Source organism: Elgaria multicarinata, chromosome 22 (genome assembly GCF_023053635.1).
Source record: "Elgaria multicarinata webbii isolate HBS135686 ecotype San Diego chromosome 22, rElgMul1.1.pri, whole genome shotgun sequence".
Classification (NCBI taxonomy): Eukaryota; Metazoa; Chordata; class Lepidosauria; order Squamata; family Anguidae; genus Elgaria; species Elgaria multicarinata.
Window position 1 is genome coordinate 1,823,899 of NC_086192.1, and position 21,745 is coordinate 1,845,643.

At 51.8% G+C, this 21,745-nt stretch overlaps 1 protein-coding gene across 1 annotated transcript; it reads right to left on the bottom strand.

Moving 5' to 3' along the window:
• Positions 1-17: 17 nt before the first annotated feature.
• Positions 18-20,958, bottom strand: NUFIP2 (nuclear FMR1 interacting protein 2). The gene is made up of 4 exons (XM_063146849.1): positions 20,658-20,958; positions 10,638-12,389; positions 8,577-8,609; positions 18-7,746 (listed from the first exon to the last, which is right to left on the bottom strand). The coding sequence occupies exons 1-4, from the start codon at positions 20,914-20,916 to the stop codon at positions 7,694-7,696; spliced, it is 2,097 nt and encodes a 698-aa protein (XP_063002919.1). The 5' UTR covers positions 20,917-20,958; the 3' UTR covers positions 18-7,693.
• Between the last annotated feature and the right edge of the window lie 787 nt (positions 20,959-21,745).

Sequence of the window (21,745 nt, forward strand, 5' to 3'; positions counted from 1 at the left end):
ACCACTAGACAAACACGTGGAAGCTTAAATGTTTATTCAACAATTTACATCATGTAGCATCTCTCTTAATTTATTTGTTCTACACACATCTCTCTCTCCCATTTTAGTTTTATTTTTCTTCATTAAAATATAAAATAGATTTTTTCAGGGTGGGGCGGGCAACTTAGAACATTTAAGAACGGTTGCAGAATAGAATTCAAACATGACGTTGTACTTTTTTAAAAAAAAAAGAAGGAAAGAAGTGAGATTTGGCTTCCATAGTTGACAAAATTGACCCGGCTTGAACAGCCTTAACGGAGGTTGTACTAACTAAGGAAGGAAAACTCTGATGCTTTCATTTGAGACTCTTCCCCCGCTATCCCCTACACACATAAACCCAGTTTCTACAGTCTGAGAAATACCACCCCGTGCAACTGCCCACCCCAATTTTACCCTCTGCAAAACAAAACATTTTTTTTTAAAAAAAAAAACCTGAGGGGTGGGGGAAGGAAAATCTCTGAACTTCCCAGAGATTTTGCCTTTGCTCTCCCAATCTTAGCAAAAAAAACCCCCACCCCCGTTTGCTACTGAAAAGAGCACTCCAGAAGTTTATCTTGCAGGGAATCCCTTGCACACACACCCCAGCCAACCTTTGCCTTTTGCCCCTGTTATTTGCAACAACTAAAAAGACTTAAGGTTTTATACAGCTCACTGCGGGTCAGTCAGGACCTCCCCAAAAGCAAAACCGAGCCCCTGTGGCGAGCAGAAGCTGTATGAAGCGAGGTCTTGCTGCAAAATGAAAATATTGAGGCAGCGAGGCTGCCTCAAGCCATTCCTGCGGGGGGGTTGCGAAGGGAAGCCGCCCCTGAAAGGAAGCTGCAAGGCTTCAGTCTGCGGAGAGCATGTTGAATTTGAATGGGAGAGAAAAGAAGGGACAACCCATTGCCGCAAGCCTCCCCCAAACAACCCCCGCCCCTTGATAAATGGCCATGCTGACTGGGGGTGTTGGGATTTGTAGTATTGTAAGGAACGCTGGCCTAGACAGAAAGGCAGCGATTCGGCGCCCTAGAACAGCTTGCAAAAGGTCTGGTGTGAATCGGAGATTCGGGGGCTCAAGACAATCAAGTTTTCCAGAATTCAAACTCCACACACACACACACACACACACACACACACACACACACACACACAAATTAAGACATGTAGTTGTGCACGTTTGCAAGTTGGGGGATTTTCATTTCAAATTTGCAAAATTTAGACACACCCACACATGTACCCAGCCCTCGAGTCAATTTGCAACATGCCGCAGGGGGAACTTAAACCTCAAATAAAAAAATGTCATTTGTAGCTCAGCTGTAATTGAAAAGGGTTGTAGAGGCTGCAGAGAGGAACGGAAAGAAAAGGTGCCAACTGTTTTTAGGTACGGGGTGGCTCAGCTATTAGAGAGAATACAGCAGGGAGGGGGTGGCCCAGCTATTAGAGAGAATACAGCATAACTTCAACCAAACCAGATTACTAGGGTAACGGGGGAGGGGGGCACCAGCAGCAATTCTTGACACATCAGTATAAAAGAAGTCCCCAATATTTTTAACTTAATACACACACACACACACACTTCTTAGAAGCACGGGTGAGTCTCTCCATTCACTCGAATGAGCTTCAGAGAAACTCAAATGTGCAAAAGGCATTACTTTTCTAAAACTTTCAATGCACACGAAGCTGATGCGCGCGCACACATACACACACAGAGTGGCAGGCATAGAGATGCTAACACTCCTATGAACCCATACGTTGTATGTTTTGGGGGAGAAAAATCAAAATTGGAGTTGAAAGTCCAGGTTTGATTCAATAGGTCATGAGCAAGCACCTCTCCAGAATTTATTTCAAATGCAAGATGGTTTTGCCACCTATTCCTAAAACTAAACCCACCCACCCCACTGCTAAAAAAAGAAAAGATCTGGAAAGGAATTCCCGACCAACTAAAATAACACCCTGCACAGATATGACAGGTACAGAAGTTAATATTGAATGTTTAACTCCAATGCAACTCTCAATGGCAAATTAATGGTGTAGTTTTGCACCCTTCAAAATGAAACTTGCATGTCCTGGAATTGCAAGGAAACCTTCTAAAATAATCAAAGAAATGTCTGCCTAAAAAGAGACACATCATGACTGTATGGATACGCAGAGACATATGCATATAAAGAGTTGAAAAGTTTCGCACCTGGTTCAGTGAAGAAGTCCCGAGTCTAACGGTTGTCAATCGTTGTGCAAGTAAACCCCAGTGAGAGAAAAGAAGCGGGACATATACCCCTACACGCCGACCCCTACAAAGATCCAGGGCAGCTCAGTGAACTGGAGGCATACAGTCTGATGCAAGTAAAATAAAATAATAATAATTTAAGCACACAACCACTTACTAGAAAGGCACATCTTATGTAGGCAAAGCAGAACAGCAGTCAATGAAAAGACAAAACCAGCTTAGAATATGGGCAATCAAGCATGCTCAAGAAACACATCCAACCTTTTCTCCATATTTATTTTTAAGAAGTGTTCTCTCATAAAGAGGCTTTGTGGATGCATACCGCGAACCTTGCTGGCTCCTGAAAGGTCCCATAAAGCTGCCACTGTGAAGGTCTAAGAAGGACGCTCAGAAGCTATTTGGTCAAGAGAGAATGGAGACAGCTAGAGAAAACGTTTCAGGCCATTGCGCCTGAAAATCTGCTCCCAACGGCGACAGTAAATGCCCAACCAACTGTTCAAATACTTGAAAAGTTGTCACACAGAGGAGGGCCAGGATCTCTTCTCGATCCTCCCAGAGTGCAGGACACGGAATAACGGGCTCAAGTTACAGGAAGCCAGATTCCGGCTGGACATCAGGAAAAACTTCCTGACTGTTAGAGCAGTGCGACAATGGAATCAGTTGCTTAGGGAGGTTGTGGGCTCTCCCACACTAGAGGCCTTCAAGAGGCAGCTGGACGACCATCTGTCAGGGATACTTTAGGGTGGATTCCTGCATTGAGCAGGGGGTTGGACTGGATGGCCTTGTGGGTCCCTTCCAACTCTACTATTCTATGATTCTATGAACCCGCTGGAGCTGCTCCTCCTTTTCACCAATGCAACCGGCTTGGTGAAGAGTCAGGGCCAAAACCTTCTTGATTTGGTCCCACTCCTGAGATAAAAGATTGCACTAACTTCAGGAACTACACACTACTGACCAGGATGCAAGAAAATGGCAAAATTATCTTAACAGGCATACTTCAGCTGGGAAGAAGGAAATATTTGCAGAGTTCCAACACACCTTCTCCTCTCTGCATGCACACACACACACTCAAATACTTTATATGGATCGATAAAAAATCACAAAGGTAACAGCATCTACGCTCTGTGAGATCAGAGTTGTGAACCGTGTGGCTCCTTGTTCGGAATTCCTCCAAGCTATGAAAACTGGGCTACATTTACGCACTGGAAAACAGAGTTTCGCATGTCTCAGCAATCCCACAAGTTCACGTGGTCACCCTACAACGGGCACTGCTCAACTTGTATCTATGCTACAAACGCAACCTGACACGGCCAAGGAAATCTGGGGTCTGCATCACCACGAGACGCTGGAACCAGCGGTTGTTACGATGCCCTCTCACAGCTGCGGGGATGTTAAAAGCCATTTCAGAAATTGGGTTTTACTTTGTCATTCTCCGCCTGCCCTTGGGGGCAAGAGAAGGTTGCCAAGTGCTCAGTGTCACACGAGGTCGGGCATCCCGGAACTTTTCAACGCACGTTAAGCTCCCTTGTGTAGTTATTTGGGTAGCAGAGGAGGAAAGGTGGGCGATGTCACGGATTTGATGCAAGCGAATGAAAGTTGTCCATGCGACAAAAAAGAACCTCTAAGAAAGAGTGTTTGTTTTTATTTTATTTTTAAGGAATTGATAATGAAAAAACTGACCAAAACATAATAATAAAAAAGGCAACCGTATGAAAACAAAAGAGATGAGGCTGGAGATCTATCCAAACCAAACCAATGGTGAAACATCATCTTTGCAACACCTATAGCAGCCTATATATTTTTCCTTACTCAAAAGTAAAGCAGAGTAGTGCCAATTTCACGCTCTCTTCTTAGCACCCAAGACGATGGCAGAAAACAGAAAAAGGCTAGCCGGTCGGCTGGCGGCTGCAACTGAACAAGTGCACTTGCAGAGATCTAGTGCTGCCAAAAGTTCTGGCATAAGGAGATGGTTTCAAGTTGCTTCATTCCCCATCACCATCAGAAATAATGCCTTTTTTAAAAAATAAGCACACGCTCTCCTTCTTATTAGCAAGACTACAAAAAAGACAACTTGAGAACATTCCGGCCACAGACAAAGCTCTGTGCTCAAGAGGCCGCTGCATCCCGTTCTGAGGGGGAGGGTGGGCCTGCCTGCCTTTGCTGGCATCCGCTGAGCCTCCTTTGCATTTCCCAGCCTGCGTTCTCACGACAGAGGCAAGTCCCTGGGTTCAGCAAGGCCAGGCAGGTGGGAATTCCTCTTTGCCGTAACGCGAGATACAGGGCAGTGGTATCTTTGCTGGCAACTTTGGTTTCTTCCCGGGTCTCATGATTTAAAAGGAACTGGTTAGAAGCATGAGAGGTGAGATAGGTATAGAACATTGGTTGGAAACTAGAAATTTGCAGGATGAGTGGTGAGAGAGAAAAGAAAGAGAAGAGACAGAGTGGCAGGAATGGAGGGGACCTTGGAGAACATCTAGTCCAACCTGCGCTCAATGCTGGAACAGAGAGACAGACGCTCTTTAAAAGTGTTCAAAAGCTCTACAGGTAAGCCTGAGCCGTGCGTCCAAACAAGAAGTTTTCTTTCCCCCACATCCTTACAAAATGGGGAGCATTCAATCACAAGAGAATGGCTTACCACCTGAATTAGGCTTCTGTTATGCCCGCAACGTAAATTCGCCCGTGGAGCCGGCTGATATACAAGCAGCCATCTTTTACGCAAGAACCCAGTCTGGCATCCTTCCTCCTCCCTCAAAATACTGACAGCCCACGGCAGAGTGACAGCAAAAGAGAAAATGCACATGTGTGGGAACAGGACAGATGCAAAAAAGGAAAGCCACGAATTCCACGAATCCTTTCTGTCAAGAAACGGATCGCTGTTCTGTTCTTGAGTGGCCACAGGCAGCGGACGCAGGAAGCCTTTTGGAAAACCAAGAGTCCAGTTCAAGGGGTCACGAGTGAACCAGAACTCGGTTCCCAAACAGGAGCAGAAAGGTGAGTTGAGAAGTTATGGACCATCTCGCTCGCTCACACTCACTCCTAACGGATGCACACATACGCACACAATACTTTGCCTGTATTTGGTTTATGCTACAGTACTAATACTCTCGAGCTAAAGGGGGGATTAATAATAACGATGCCTCTATACAGTAGCATTATTTCCATGTGCTACATCATTCACAGCTCAGTTTTGCGCCCACCTCTAAATTTTACACAAAAATTAAATGAGGTTTCCCACAAAATGGGCTTAAAACAAGAAGCAGAGATGGGAGTGGGGGAGAGAAGGTTTCACCCAGGAGGAAAAGGCAAAGCGTTTCAGACATCACAAGGGGTCTCAGGCTCAGTGAGGGATGCGGGAAACAGCCCCAGGAAGGGGGGGAAGGTCTCCAGGGTGGCAGAACAGCCACCGACATGTTTGCGCATCTGCCAGAGTAAAACACAAAAGAGCTGAACGAACGACCGATCCTTGCCGTAACTGGTCAATCCTAGCAAAACTTGTGGGGTTTTGTATGTGCGCACAAGCATGTTTCGGGTTTGGGAGGTTAGTACCAGAACGGAGGCAGCAAGCAATAAATCATACTGGGGAGACAAGTGGAAAGAAACCACCTTTGCTAAGGTGGGGAGAGGAACCAGCAGTCTTTCAAACGGCTCCAAGGGAAAAGTGTCATTTTGTGTCTGCAGCGCACTTCCACAGAACCCAGGGAAGGTGTGTTTTTGAAAGGTGTATGTTAAAGGACGCGCACACAAAAGTGTAAAGCGGTGGACTACAGCTCTGCAGGGTGGAGATAAACTGCACCAACTCCCCTACACACACACACACACATCTCAACTGTTGCACGTAAAAAGACCCCCCATATTTGCGAAACCCATAGTCTGTCCCGCTGGCCTACCCACCCCAAAACACCGGGGGCCATCGAAAGGGAAGAGGATTTTAAAAAGTTTTCGAGTCTGACCGCCATCACCACCACCACCCCGGTCTCAGGTCTGCCCTCGTGGTGAAAGAATTATGGAGGGGGGGGGGAAGCAGAAGACCTCAGGACAAAAATATACAGACGGAGAGCAGAAATCAATTATAATTACCCTTTAGTGTCCAGATCAGGAAAAAAGGAAGTGAGAACCAGAGAGCAAAAGGGCAGGCAGTGGAGGGCCAGCACGCACGCACGCACGCACGCACACACACACACACACACACACGGAGGAGGGTGGGGGGACGGGAGGCAGGGTGATCCGTTTTTCCACCTTTGAAAAAAATAACCCTATAGAACAGAAGTTAACATGTGTGCCTGTATGAAGTTAGCAAAAACAGAAGTTACTTCTGTTTCAACTTTGCAACGGAGAATCACAACGAAAAAGAACGGTCAGCTAAGTGTCAATAGAGGGGGGAGGGATACAGAGTACCTATAAAGCTGGACAGGTTTTGGAGGGCGGGGGCTTCCTCCTGGGCATAAGGTTTAAAGTTATGGTTTTGTTTTTTTAAATCTTCCCACATGCACACCTACACACACGCATACACCCCAACCCTGAATGCCTCCATAGAACCACACCCCACAACCCCTTCGACGATCTAGTTTTGGATGGCGGCAGTGAAGATGACAGATCTTTCCCAAGTAGAACCAAGCGCTTTGGCCACTGTATAGATTTCCAGAAGTGCAGAGTGATATTTTTCAATAGATTGTTTTTGGGGGGGGGAGGGGAAGAGACACACATCATGTTTTAAGACAGATCTCCCCACCACCACCTTCAACTTCTGCCAAAGGGAGAGAAGAGGAGGAAGAGAATTAAAATAACGGCAATGCTTCAAGTCCGCCCCACCTGATCCGCCCCTTTCTCTGCGGGATTCCAGGACAATGAAAATGGGGGTGCTGTGGAGGGTGGGAAGGAGACGAGAAGCGAGCAGGAAGTTGGGAGGCCGGCAGCCGGCGGGCGACATCCCATTTTCCTCACGGTTAGTGTGTTACCGACAATTGCAGAGTCCCAAGAAGAAAAAAACAGAAACAAAACAAAAGCCGAAACGCCCTCTCCCGTAGAAGTCCAGGGCCATGGTAGTAAGGCAGAGTCTGTGCCCGTGTCCGGTTTTGGAAACGGAGGGGCGGGGGGGGGGGGGATCCAAAAAAGAGAAGAGTCAGAGTAAGGGGAGGAGGTGAAAAATCCAGAACCGGAGTTTAAATAATCGCAGAACGTACATCTCTGCCAATTTCCTTGTGAAGTCGTTCATGCTGCAGCCTCTCGTTGAATTTCTAAAATAACTCCCTCTCTCATATATATATATATATATATATATATATATATATATATATATGTATGAGAGAATGATCTTGCAACTCTAGTTCCTTTGCCGCACCAAAGAGTGCTGGAAAAAGCACCAGAGCGGTGGCCGCCATCCCCCCACCCCCAATCCCTCCAGGGGCAGCTCGTAGTTGCTAAGAGGAGACAAGCAACGCCTCTCTGCTCGTATCACTGGTTAGGGTGATCCATGGCTTCGTCGTAAGTGATTATCCTTTTGGGATCTGCAAAAGGGGAGGGAAAAACAACACATCAGACTTGAGGTCGGACAATAGCGCCATCAGAAGCTTGGCTTAACACAGGCATGCAAAACTGTATGCTCCGGGGCGAAATGCGGCCGGCGGGGATTCCCCACATCGCCACACCCACTTCTCCCACCAACCGCCAATCATTTGGCGGCTTTCCTGCCATATTCCACCACCACCACCACCACCACCCCGGTTCTAAAAACCTAAAACGCCTCCCCTATGGCTTTGAGCGTAAAGTGTGGAGGTGTCCAGAAGCAGACACATTATTCAAGGTGAAGTCTGCCCACGCACATAACAGTGCAACTACCTCTTCTATTGACGCAACCTAAAATTGCATTTGCCTTTTTTGCAGCCACATCACACTGTTGGCTCATTCCAACAAGCTAGGTATCCCCCATCTTATACCTGTGCATTTGATTTCTCCATCCTAATTTCTCTCCCATTTCATTTCTCTCCTGTTCCCTAGGGAACAGATGACATAGGCGAGGCTTCACAGAAGCCCCCTGGGCGAAGGGGACACAGAGCTCTTCTCCCTGGTCCTGATCCCCTTCCCACCCTTGTACGTGAAGCCGTCCTATATGCCACTGTGGTGTAAGTGGATCATGTGGCGGGCTGGCAAGACTTGGGTTCAAATCCTCCCCTCCTCCCCAATTCACACACCACTAAGGCTGCAATCATATCCTCACTCACCAGGGAGGAAGTCCCACTGAACTCAGCGGGGCTTACTTCTAAGCAGACATGCACAGAATTGCAGTGTAAATAAATCAGCATTCCTTGCAGAAAGCACAGATGGCAACATTCCTTACCTTGCTTTTGCAAATTACGAATATTTTCCATTTCTGTGGGAAGAGAGAGAAAAGAGCAATGAGGGGATAGGAAATTACAAAATATCACTAATTTTATTTATTTATTTATTGCATTCATATACCGCCCCATAGCTGAAGCTCTTCAGCTGGCCCAAAAGACAGTCATGAAATCCGTTTTCCAAATTCAGAGGAGGTGTGAAGTAAAATAAAAGTTACCAAGTGCTCTACAAACCTGAGGACCTCCAGATGTGTTAAGACTACAACTGCCATCATTCCCAGCCAGCATGAGTATGCTGGGAGATGCAGTACAAAAGTCCTAAAAAGTTTCAGACACAGAAGATCAAAGGGATGGAAAACTGGGTGGGGTGGAGAACTGCTCTAGGAATGGGCTCTATGGCTCCTGCCACAGATGTCTCACTCCTAGTGTCCCAGAGCGTCCTCGGAAGCTCTTGCCTGCTTCTGAGGACACTCTAGGAACAGGGCGTCTATGGCACCCTAAAATCTGTACGCCGCCTTGAGATCTTAATGATATAGCGTGGGATACAAATGTTTTAAATAAATAAATAAAATATCCCAGGGAACGGTCCATGAGGCGGCTGCCTCCTCCTTCCTGTTGTGAGAGTGTGTGCACGTGGGGAGGAGGGTGTTTGAGATGAATGCCCATATACGGACCCCAACACCCCGTGCGGCCCTCGAGGCTGAAAAGGTTGTGCGCTCCTGCGCTGGCACCTTCCTAGCACTTAGTATCCACCATTGATAGCCATGAGGAGAAGCAAAGTGCTGCGTGAGCCCAGTATTTCCGAGGGGGAACCCCCTTGCGTCTACCGCAGCCTAGGGAGGTCTCACAAGAGCATCACGACAATGGAATCAGCTACCTAGGGAGGTTGTGGGTTCTCCCACACTAGAGGCATTCAAGAAGCAGCTGGACAGCCATCAGTCAGGGATGCTTTAGGGTGGATTCCTGCATTGAGCAGGGGGGTTGGCCTTGTAGGCCCCTTCCAACTCTGCTATTCTATGACTCTATGACTAAGGCGCTGCCAGAACACCTTTCACCAGGAACCCGGCAGCCACCTTTGCTCTCTGCCCCCCTCCACCTCAGCTTCCCCCACCCTGGCCTCCAACCTCCATCATTCCCAAGGTGCCAGAATGGCCCAAGAGGGTCCCCTTCAGATGTGAGGGACCACCAGATCCAATTGCTGTGTCCAACGGGGATGATGGAAGCCAGAATCCAACACGTCCGGAGGGCAGTAGGTTGGGGACATCTTGTCTAAGTCCAACTTAAAAGGAGGGAGATCAGCAAATGACCCACAAGCAGGGGTCAGAGTCTGTCTTCCTTCAGCAATTCCGCCCTGCAGCAGACAGCTAGGAGAAAGCAGGCCAACCCAGCAGAATTAACCCAAAACACGCACACCCACCCACCCACTCACCCCCTTAACTCAGCAGAAAGGTGGTTTTCAGAGGCGGGTGCAGCCAACACACACACACACACACACACACACACACACACACACACACACACACAAACGCTGAATCCACAACTCCGCTCTTCCTTGTGACCCAGTTGGCCACTGAAGCACGGCTGAGCCGGGCCGGGCGCTCCGTTGCCTCTCCCGCTCGACAGGGGAGCCGCTGAAGACGATGACAGAGGAGAGGGGAAGAGGAAAAGCAACAGCAAGCGAGAAAAGGAAAAGGAGATTGGGACCCAGCCAACCCGAACAGCCTGGGGATAAAGCCGTCACCTCGGTGCGAAAAGCCAAGAACTCCTCCTTTGCATAACGAGATTCTAAGACAGCCTTCACCAACCTGACACCTTCCGGATACTGTTGGACTGCCACTCCCATCAGCCCCAGTCAGCCTGGTCAGGGATGATGGGAGTCGTGGTCGAAAAGATCTGGAAGGCCACCCATCCTCCCTGCCCCTGGGCTTTTGTTTCTCGTCCTTGAACACCAGCCATTCTGGCTGGGGCTGGTGGGAGGCGTAGGCCCAAACACCTGGAAGGTGCCAGGCGTGGGGGGGGGGGGGAGAGCTATTCTAGAGGAAGCTGAGAAGCGCCGCCGTTACCTTGAGCGTGATATAGAACGGCGGCCCTCAGGTCAAAGTCGCCCCGGCTCGCTCTCCTTTCTAGGCCTCTCTGGTACCTCTGTTCTTTGGCGGAGGTTAACAAACTGTTCGTAGGGGAGGCCAGGCGGCTCTCTACATGATAGTCCTTGGCGAGAAACACGAATGCCCCCAGGCCCCCGGGTTCGGCCTGCCGCGGGCCGCCCGGCTGATGGGACTCCAGCAAAAAGCCGCCCCCCTCGCCAGAAATCCCCAGCTTTAGGAGACCACCAAGGAGCTGCGGGCTAGTCCGTTTGTCCAGCTCATAAGCCTTGGGAAACACAGGGTGGTCAGGGCCCGAGGGAGCCGTCTCAGCCCCCTGGGACCCCAAGGCAGCAGGGCAGTCCCCCTGAAATGTCACCTCGGTGGCCTTAGTGTCCGACGGCTTCCGCCCAGCCGTCTCTGGGCCCGCACTGGGCTCGTTTATAAACGATAAACCCCACTGGTTCTGGAAGATGTCACCAAGGCTCTGCTGACTCGTCGGGATGGGCGCCTCGGCCTGGGCAGCAGCATTGAGCAGGGCTTGCATATTTGACGGGTAGATAAAAAGGCCCGGCTTCTGCGGCTCCGCAACCAGCGAGGTCGGACCCCCGTCCTGGGGTACCAGCTCAGAAGCCGCAGAAAGGACGGCGCTGGCCATGGGCATGAGCAGAGACGGGGTCCCCGCCGGACACGCACCGCGGTCAGCCCCTGCCAAGACCGGCCCGTTGGAAAAGTTGGCCGAAGTGACGGATTTCATTGCAGACATGGGGACCTGGGAGAGGCGGCTGGAGGTCTGGACCTGGACTTCGACTGCGGAGGAGGAACACAAAGAGGAGGACGAGGAGGAGGAGGACGATGACGACAGAGACGGGGCGGGATTTTGAGCGGCCTTGTTGAGGTTCTCTTTGACTTTGCTTGCATAACTGATCTTGGGAACGATTTTCGCGCTGCTATTGTCCACCGGGAAAACCGGGGGCGGTTTAAAGAGAGTCCAAGAGTCCTCTTTCGAGGCGGCCGCCAACGGCCCATGCTTTCCCTTGGGCCGCTCCTCAAACTTTTTGCTGGCCGGCCCGACTTTGGTGTCCGAGTTCTTCCGCTGTGCGTCCCCGACCCCCGGCTTCCCGCGGCCCACCCCCAACCCCCCAGCCTCACACTTCCAAGCGGGCTTCAGGCCGTCAATACGGCTCCCTGCTTTGGGCTCCCCACAGTCCGGCTTGAAGCCCTCCGGCTCTTGCTTTAAGGCTGGGGCGGCAAGGGGCGGCTCGTGCTGCATCACTTGCTCCGGCGCCAAGCTCAGGTTCTCGCAGCCCTTGGCGCTGTTGCGCCGGCCTTTCCGCTTCTTGGGCGTCGTGTAGCCGCTCTCCGAGCCGCTCCCATCATTGTCCGCCCCTTTGCTGACGTAACCATTGGTGATATAGCCGGAGCTGTTCGCAACCACGCCGTTGGGGATGGGGAGGCCCTCCGGCTTATCCGAGGAGGGCCCCTCCCTTGTTTTACTCTCGTAGCATTTCTCGTTCTTTTTGTCCATGCCACCTTTCGGAACAAAACTCTTGGCCTTGAGACCTGGTTTCCCAAATGCGCTCCCCTTCACAGTCTGTTTCAGGGTCAGGTTAGGGTCTCCGGGCGGCTGGCTGCCATTGGGCACCCTGGAGATTGGGGCAGACGCATCGCCGGCGTTCAAACTCTTCCCAGAGCATTCTCTTTCCCCGACGCTGCCGTTGAGCTCACCGTAGCCTGTGGCGGGGGGGAAGCAACAGCATAAATGTTAGAAGAGATCTGTCCTTTCAAGTGTCTCTGACCCTTAAAGGCCTCTAAACACTACCCCTGAACCCTCTCCGCCATTAAATAGGTAGCCACTTCCTCATGGGCTCAAACTATTTCCCGTATGCCAGTTCCATAACCCTGACAACAACCCAGGAAGGCGGTTCACTGCTTCTTCTCCTAATATTACACAGCGGGTCGTTCAGTCGATATTGAAGCCCCAGCCGGGTGTGTGTGTGTGTGTGCGTGTGTGTGTAGGCTGTGGTGACGACTTAAAGCCATATTGCACCAGGCACTAGTTTTGCCGCAAACACATGGCGACTCGCTCCCAGTAGTCCAGACTGTCTTAAAAAGGGAGAGGATCAGGGCCCGATGCCACTCAGGACTATCACACAAAACGTGCAGACGAACAGCAAAGCTCAGAACAGAGGCTGCTTTCCGAGCAGGGAATTGGGGATGCAGAAATCCGGAGAACGGCGGACCCTCCGGATTTCGCACCAAGAAGCTCTACAAGGCATGTGTGAGGGTGGGGCCGCCCCTCCCTCCATAGATACCACTGGCTAAGAACCATAAGGCCGACCCTTAACCGAGCCCGGCCAATTCCCTTCCTCCGGTTCTTAAGGGACCCACCCAGGCAAACAAGCTATGCAGACAATCCAGTTTACCATGAGTTCTTATCCCTCCTTCCTCCAGCCAGCTCTGGTACCCCAGGGGACTTGTCGGCAGAACCTTTCTCGTCTGTCCGCCACGTCCCCCTTTCCTCTCCAACCACAATCCCATTCGCAATCCCTGGCTTTTAAAATAAAAAATATATATAAAAAATTGGGGCCTATCATTTGTGGAAATGGGGCCAAAATATTTTAAATTATGTTATTCGGCCCCAAGAATCTGTGCAAATATCTTCATTTTGTTTTGGTCAGGGTTTCACAGTTGCGCCTGTACGAAGTTGTGGTTGACAAAAATATATAGGCTTGCCTTCAGTCAATTGCCATGTATGTTTCAGCTGTCAAAGGGAACAAAGGGAACTATGAACCATACAAGTGTCAGTGAAACCCTGGGGATCACCTTGCTAATGGGGTGATCTTGTCTCTTTTCCCCACCTGTTAACTGCCCACATCTGTCAAATCAATCTCATCACTTACCTTGTATGTTTCATACTGCTGTTTGTTCCCTTTGACAGCTCAAACATACAAGACAATAGACGAGGCAAGCCTCTATAGTTTTGCCAGCTGCAAGTGCGCAGTCACGCAACTGCAAAAGCCTGATGAGAAAATAAAAACACACAAAACAGCAAAGACGTCTGCTGCAAATTGGGCCCATTTGCACAAATGTTGGGGACTGAAAAAGAAAAAAACAGAGGAACCAGTGACGCCCTCCCGCAAACTGCTGTTTGGGCACTGTTGCATCTTTCTTTTTTTCACACTTTTTTTCACACTTGCAGCAGTCTCCCCCTGTGCAACTTGGTGACCTCCAGATATTTTGGACTACAACTCCCTTCAACCCAGCCAGCAGGGCCAATGTGCACGGGCGATGGGAGTTGAATTCCAAAAACATCCAGAAGGCACCAGGACGGGGAAGGCCAATGTAGATGCATTGAAGCGCACGACTGCCCCCCTTTCGCTATGTCCCAAAGTGGTATGTTCTAAGAGCCGTGGCTAAAGAATGGATAGAGAACACCTCCGTGCACCGGAAACAGCTCAGCAAGGCCTGCCTTGATCTGACTAGGGCTGTGCATCAGCAAGGCCTGCCTTGAGGCCGCCAGGCAGCTTGGGACTCAGCTGTACAAACTCCTTGAGAGCCACGCAGGATCTCTGCCCACGATAATTCGTTGCTCTTCAAAAACCCATTCTGCCAGTGTTGCATTTTTAGGGAGGGCTTTTTTTCTCCTTTTTTTTAATTAGTGGAGAGGAAAGTGTGGGAGAAGAAGGGGCGCAATCTTGTGGGTGTTTTTATTGGGCTTCAGCATCCATCCCCCAAAATGTGTGTTTTAAGTGGAACCCCACAGACACTCAGCCAAAGGTAGGTGGCCATGAAAATGAAGAGAAGGAGTTCGAGCACAAAGAAACAGTGCTGCCTCCTTATTGGTGCTACTTTTGGGGAAAGGTTTTTTTTGCGGGGGTCAGCCGGGGGAGACTAAGGAAGACAACAGCTGAAACCTTTTGGATCCAGCTGGGGGAGTGCAAAACAACCCTAAAATATGCGTGCTCACACACGCACCCCGACAGGGTAGCAGTGGGCTTTGGAAGTGAACGCACAGACGTCACAACCCAGAAAAGCGCAGGGTGAACACAACCATATGTGCTTCACAGGCAGTAGGCCTCACTTATCGGAACACATCACGAAAAGCAGCTTTGAGCATAGACATTCCTCTTGCCCAGGGCCCCAACAGCTGCGTCAGGAGCCCGACCCGGATAGAATCTTCTAGAAGGATGAGGGACATGTCTCCAGCTCACACTCTCTTTGCTTGGAAGAAAGAGGGAAATGAGTTCAGAGGACCGGAGGGCCCAAATCTTCAGAAAACGCCCCATCTCCAGAGCGATACACTGCGGGGAATCAAAGGGAGGCGTTTGCTGAGCTAGCCACGCTCCCGAGAAGAGAGCCTACCTTCTAACTGAAAGGATTTGCCTAGTGTCACTGATAACAGGCTGGTTAACTGGCCCACGTCACTTAGATTGCAGGAAAGAGTTATCTGCAGGTACCGTTCCAACGCTGGTACACGCATTGAGCTGGTTTTAAACGAACGCGACCCAGTCCACCACAATTAGAACGCGCTTTTTTGTAATCTGTATTCCTGCTCTCCAGTGAAGCAAACTTGATTCGACAATCTCTAGGAGGGGGAAGGGGGAACATCTCGATCAACAAGTCTTTGGAGTTCTAAGAGTTCAGAAAGAAAACAAGTTTGGGTTTCTTACTGGCCTACATTTTCTTCCCTATAATCCCAGACCATTGGCCATACGGTTGGGGGCTCATGGGAGCTGGAGTCCCAAGAACATTTGGATCCCCCTTGCTTCTTCCTTTCCTATGGCACCTGGCAGCAAATGGATGCCGGAAAACGCTTGATCCGTTTCATGGGCGCGCACGTTGGACGATTCAGCCGCCATGAAAATCGGGGCCCGCATTTCTATAGACAATCACCCCTCCTCTTCATCCGAAAGCTCCTTCTGCTGGGTTCTTTGGATACCCAAAGACAGATACATGGACATTCTCCAGCTCCCGAACCCTCACAGTAAAAAGTCAGAAAATGGTACCGATCGAGCAGAATAAGACAAGTCAATAGAAGACCACCAAAAATAAAATAAAATAGGGCACAGCAGCAACCTAGAGCTATATCTGCTGGCTTTTACCAGTAATTATTTACTCAAGTGGTTTTCAAATGTTCTGCCTTCAGAGAACAGTCGACAGTGCACCGTCAGGCCACGGTCCGCCTCTCCTTTGCATAAACCAGGAGTGCAAACTGGGTCACATCCAGACATGGCAAGTGGCAAGGACAAGTAGTAGTTTAGGTCACGACTATTTTCAAAGGACGTTGATCTGCCATTGCTGTGGAGAAGCCGATACATTTCTGAGAGACTGCCCTGCCCTGCCCTCCGCCCAATGTGTTGGAACGACAAGTCCCAGCATCCCCCAGCTGTGGAGGACATCAGATCAGGGAATGCGCCTGGAAAAGTTTGGAAACCATGGTTTGTTGCAAAACGTAAATGGAGTAGGTCTGTGCTCAGGATCATGGAGGGATCTTCCAAGACGAAATGCAGCTTTCAGTGACAGCAACGGTTCAGCTGCAGTGCAGTGAGATTCCCCGCCACCCCCCAATGCAACAGGACAGAAGCAGAGCAAGCCAAAAGACGGATGCTCCGGAGCAGGCCGCTTCCCCTCCCGACACAACGTGGTTGCTACTATCAAGCGGCTGCTGGCTGGGGGGCTTTACTTTTCTTTTGGATTTTAAGAGGTTGCGATCGTGGGGATGAACAAGCATTCATGTTTCCCAGAACTTTCGAACAGACAGGATGTCCGGGGCGCCTTTTTACCAACTTATTTGAGTTCTGTTATTCTTTCGAATCCACTGTATGCTAAGTGCCCTAGTACCAGGGCAGCCAGCCTAGTGCGCTCTAGTTGTTCTGGACTACAGCTGCCATAAACCCCATCGAGCATGGCCAACAGTCGTTGTAGCCCTAAACATCTAGAGGGCACCAGGTGGTCTGCCCTGGCACCTTGTCTAATATATCCTAAAGGAGGAACAGGGACTTTTTGATCGTAGCACCTACACTCCGGAATATCCTCCCACTGTGGATGTTTGCTGCTGGAATTCCTATAGGCTTAGCTTCCCCCAACCTGGTACCTTCCAGATGTGTTGCACAGCCACTCCCACTATTTCTGGCCAGCACGGCCAGGAGGCTGGGGTTAATGGGAGAGGCTGAAGTAGGCCTTGGAGCTCTCCTTAGCTTCCATCCCATCAGTGGGCCTTTCTAAACACTGTTATTCTCAGCCACCTTGGGGGTGAACGATGGAAAAACAAGATATAAATATGACGAGTATTCCTGTAATTTATTACTGTTGCTACGATAAAACCACACAGAAATCTCGCACACGGGGAAGGAGGGGAGTGTTCCTGGACACAAATAGCCGCAAAAGAACGGAACAAAGGTTTTCCCCACTTAACTGAAGATTCATTTCTCTACACCGGCATTCAGGTTACCGGTTCTCCCCACCTTCCTAGCACTGGGGATTTATATCTCGCAGTTGCAAGACGTTTCTTATGTATCTTGCTACAAAAGGATGAACAAGCCCTACCCAGGGGACGCGCCCTGCCAAAGAGGACGACAGAAGCTGGACTCTGTTTTTGCGCCTGGGTCAATTACGGGGCAGAGGTCCCAAGCCGCTCTAACCAAGGCCTTCACAACTATTTTAATAAGAAATGTTCCGTATCTCAGTCTCTTCCCAGCCCAGGGCTCGCCAGATGTGGTGGACTACAAACCCCATCATCCCTGGCTGTGGGGGATGATGCCAGTTGTAGCCCAACAGACATCTGGAGGGTGCGAAATTGGGGAAGGGTCCCCTATTGTAATAGTGTGGGACTTTTCTTCCATGCCCTGAAAATGACATCATTCAGGATTTCTTGTTGTGTGTATTCTCTGGCCCAAGACCCAGAAGCCTATAAAAAAGAATGGGCACATAGGGCACACACCTTTCCAACGTCAACTTTATTTGTGCTTCCACACACCCCTTTTCACACACACGACCTGGTGAGTGAAAATTAACAGATGCTGCCTTCTAAGAAGCTCAGCGCCTTCCCGCTTCACCTGCCCAGACTCCTTTATAGGTTTCTAACTTTTAGCTGCCCAAAAAACCTAACGCCACTTGATGATTTCCCCAACGCCAGTTCCACCAGACGTAAAGCCCAAAGAGCTTACTCCATTTCTCCTTAAGCCTCCCAGACGTCTCACTGCTACCCCACGTCCCTGCTGCCCCCAAGGATGGCCAGGGATCATGGGAATTGTGGCCCCAAAGCAACTAGGATGCCCATCCCAATTCAGACTTTTTTTTGTTCTGGCTCCAACAGCACGGACGTCACCCAACACTTGGGATGGGAGTCCACATATACCCCACCCCACGTCAGCTGGCCCTGGCAATGAATGTCGGATCTGAACATTCGGGATGAGGTTTGTCCCACAATTAATCCTTCATACTCTAAAGCCAAACTATTAATATAGGGCCCAGCGGAAAAGAACTACCCCCTCTCCGTTGGTGCTCCACTCCAAGTCCCAGTTTTAAACCCTGCTTTCGTCTTGCCCCATGAGAACCTCCCTGCATCACTACCTAGATTACCATAAAACGCCTAGAGAAATTTCTTAAAAGGCATTGCATAAATTCAGTAAACAAATATAGGTTGTGAACAAATGACATGTAGTAGTTACAAGCAGGAGGAGGCAACTGGGGGACCTTCAAATGTTTCGGACTACATCTCCCATAATCCCTGGCCACTAGCCATGCTGGCTGGGAATAATGGGAGATGCAGTCCAATAGGGTTGGGGAAAGTTATGTTAGGAGTGGCAGACCTGGGAGATCTGGGTTCAAAGCCATGAAACTCAACAGCTGGCTGGCCATCACCCACAATCTCTGCCTAACCTACCTCACAGGGTTGTTGTGAGGATTAAATAACTTGTGCAGCCATGAGCTCCTTGGAGAAAAGATGGAATAACAACAACAACAAGTACACGGGAGATCAGTTTTAAAATCTCTCTACTCTTATCACTAAGCTCTCTGGGTACCAGTCATTTTCTCTATCCTACCTTACATGGTTGGCTGGTGGTGAACTCCTTGGAGGAAAATCTTGACGAACATATCAATAACTACAAACAACAACAACGAAAAAGAACAATCTCTTCTGCATCCAGGGAGAGTCCCATCAATTGCCAAAACACTTCCTTTATTAGCTTATAACCCTAAAAAAAGGGGGAACCCAAATCTGCCTTCGTTTGTGACCCTAAAAAAGGGGGACGCAAGCCTGCCCTATTACTTGTGTGTCCCCCCCCCCACAAAGTCTTCTCGCTCTCCCCCCACCCCCACCCAAAAAGAGAGCCACTCGCCCACCACCCCGAAATCCCTATCTGGCCCCGCCGTTCCCCCATTCCTGGACCTGCAGAGGGGAAAACGCAAAAAGCGGCCCGGGCCCAGCTAGGCCCAAGCCAGGGCGTTGGCCGGCGGCGGCGGCCGGGCCCAGCGGCTTGGTCTCCCGCCCAACATGGCGGCGGCGGGAGGAGGAGGAGAAGGAAGCCAGCGGGGCCCCGGGAAGGCGGTGGCAGGCCTCGGAAGGCAGGCCCGAGAAGCGAGGAGGAGGAGGAACGGGAGGCGAGGAGGAAGGTCACGCCGCCGCCCGGCCTGGGCCGCTCCCGCCTCCTCTTCCCGGGCCCGGCTAGGCCCCGTCCTCTCTCCACCGCCAGGACCCCACCGGGCCAAGGCCGACCTCGCCCGGCCGCCCGCCCAGGCTGCTTCCCACTCCGGCTTCGTTATTCCCATTCCAGGTATCCCAAAAAAGGGGGGTTTAGGACCCATTCCGGGGCCTGAGCTGGATCCCAGCTCCTCTCCCCCACCCCAAAACAAGGTCTATGGAGTCGGCAGCCGCAGCAGCCCTCTACCCAGCCACTCCCGCTTCTGACCTGGATCTAGTCCTTAATTTTCTAGGGTTATTGTCATATATTATTGTTATATACACTTCTCTCTCCGGAGTCTTCAATGCAAGAGAGACCCTAAAAAGTCCCCCCTCCCCCCCTCTGGATTCCAGGCCGCCTCCCCGAAAAGCAACAAAAAAGCGAAAAGTCCGGTTCTGAAGACCAAAGGAAAACCGAGATCCCCCATCCACATTACAGAGACCCAGCAAAAGGATCTCCCCCCCCCAAAAGCCCCCACAACACACACCGTTCCTGTTTCTGAGCCGGATCCTAAATCTCCCCCCCCCCCTCTCTTCCAGCAAGAGAGATCCAGTGGAGGTTCTGCACTGGAGATCCAATCCACACCCCACCCCTGCCAGGAGAGACTAGGAGTGACCCACACCGCGCCGCCGCCGCCGCCCCAGCCCTTCTGATTCTGAGTCGAGCTGGACCCACTCCCGAGCCGTTTGGCAAAGTCTCCTTTCCCTCCTCCTCTCGCCCCGGCCTCGTTGGCTCAACCCAGGGGGCTCCTCTGCCAGGGCCCGTGCGTAAATATGGGTCGCTGGCATCCTGCACGCTCCGTTCCCTTCCCAGGTGGAAGCGCCGGGCCCCAGGCTTCCCACGGGCCCAGCTGCCACGCCGAAGTCGCCCTCTTTCCTTGCCCGGATCCCCATGAAGCCATTCCCGATCCCCTGCTCCGAAAGCCGGATTCGAAAAGGACCCCCCTTCTCCCCCCCCCCGGCTTCTACCCACCGAGAGCTCGCACAAGGGCCCTCCGATTTCCCCGGGCCCCTGCGCCTCCAGGGCGCGCGATCCCTTCGTCCGTTGCGCGCGATCTGGACCGCCGGATCTCCAGCCTGTCCTCCCTCCCAGCTCCCCTCCCTCTGCCACGCCACGATCCCGGTCCGCGATCCATCTCTCTCCGCCCCCCCCCCCCCGCATTTCCCTCCGTGTGCCTCCGCCCGCCCGCCCGCCGGGGCGCACGAGCCAACCACCTCTCCAAAAACCCCACCTGCCCGCCCGCCCGTCCGGCCGCCCGCCCATCGGACCGCCACCGGCAAACACCCACACGCCGTGTTTGGCGCGCCCCACCGACCTGCTCTCTTCCTGGGCGCTTCTGGCGGCGGGAGGCCTCCGTGCTTGGGCTCATGTTTCAGCGCTTGCAGCGGCGCCTTCTGCGGCTGGGCCTTGGCGGGCCCGCTGCCCTCGGCCAGGTACTGCTGGTGGTGTTGATGGTGGTTGTGGTTGTAGTAGTAGTAGTGATGGTGGTGATGGTGGTGGTGGTGGTGATGGGGAGGCGGCGGCGGCGGCGGCGGCGGAGGCTGCTGCTGCTGCTGCCCGGGCTGCTCCTCCATTGAAAAGCCACGGGGCCTCCGGATGATGGCGGCGGCGGCGGCGGCGGCTTCTCCCACCCACCCCGGCCCTTTGATTTTGCTTGCCTTACCTCCCCGCCCGCCCCCTTCCTTCCTCCCTCCCTCCCTTCCTCGGAGCCTCTCTTGGCTGGCTTGTTGCGCCGGCTGGCTCGCTGGCTTCCCGGACGCGCACGCTCTTGGGCCCGGGAGGGGGCAGCCAGCCAGCCTTCCTGTCCTCTCCCGGTCTGTAAAGAGGCGGGGGGGGGGATCCACGCAGACTGACAGCTGATCTCCAACAATCAAGAAGCTTCCGGGCCTCTGTGGCCCCGCCCTAACCAGACTCCCCCCCTCCTTTCCCCTCGCTCTCTTTCACTTCCCACGAGCAAAATTTCCTCCGCCTTTTAGGACCGGCATTTTGCTCCCCTTTCCTTCGCCTTCCTGCCTTGCTCTGCCGGGCAAATCCAACGTCAGCACTCCCCCCCCCTTCCTTTTCCACCCTCCCGGACCACGATCCCTGGAGGCGAGCCCTCCCGCTCGCTCGCGTTGGCTAAAAAAAGGGCGCTTTCACACGCAGACCCGAGAGTGCGCGCGCGCGCGTGCCCTGATCCCCCTCCTGCTGCTGCTGCTGCTGCTGCTGCTGCTGCTCCTCCTCCTCCCGAGAAGGCAGACGTGGAAAGCTGGGAGCGGACGGGCCGGCGCGATCGATCCTTTTCCTGCGCCGTTCTGGAGCCTTCGGGGGCTTTGGCTGGCTGGCTGGCGCGGCGCGTTTCTTTGGGGGCCTCGTTTCAACGCGAATAAAATCGGGGGTGGGGTGGGGGTAGAAGGTTGTAGA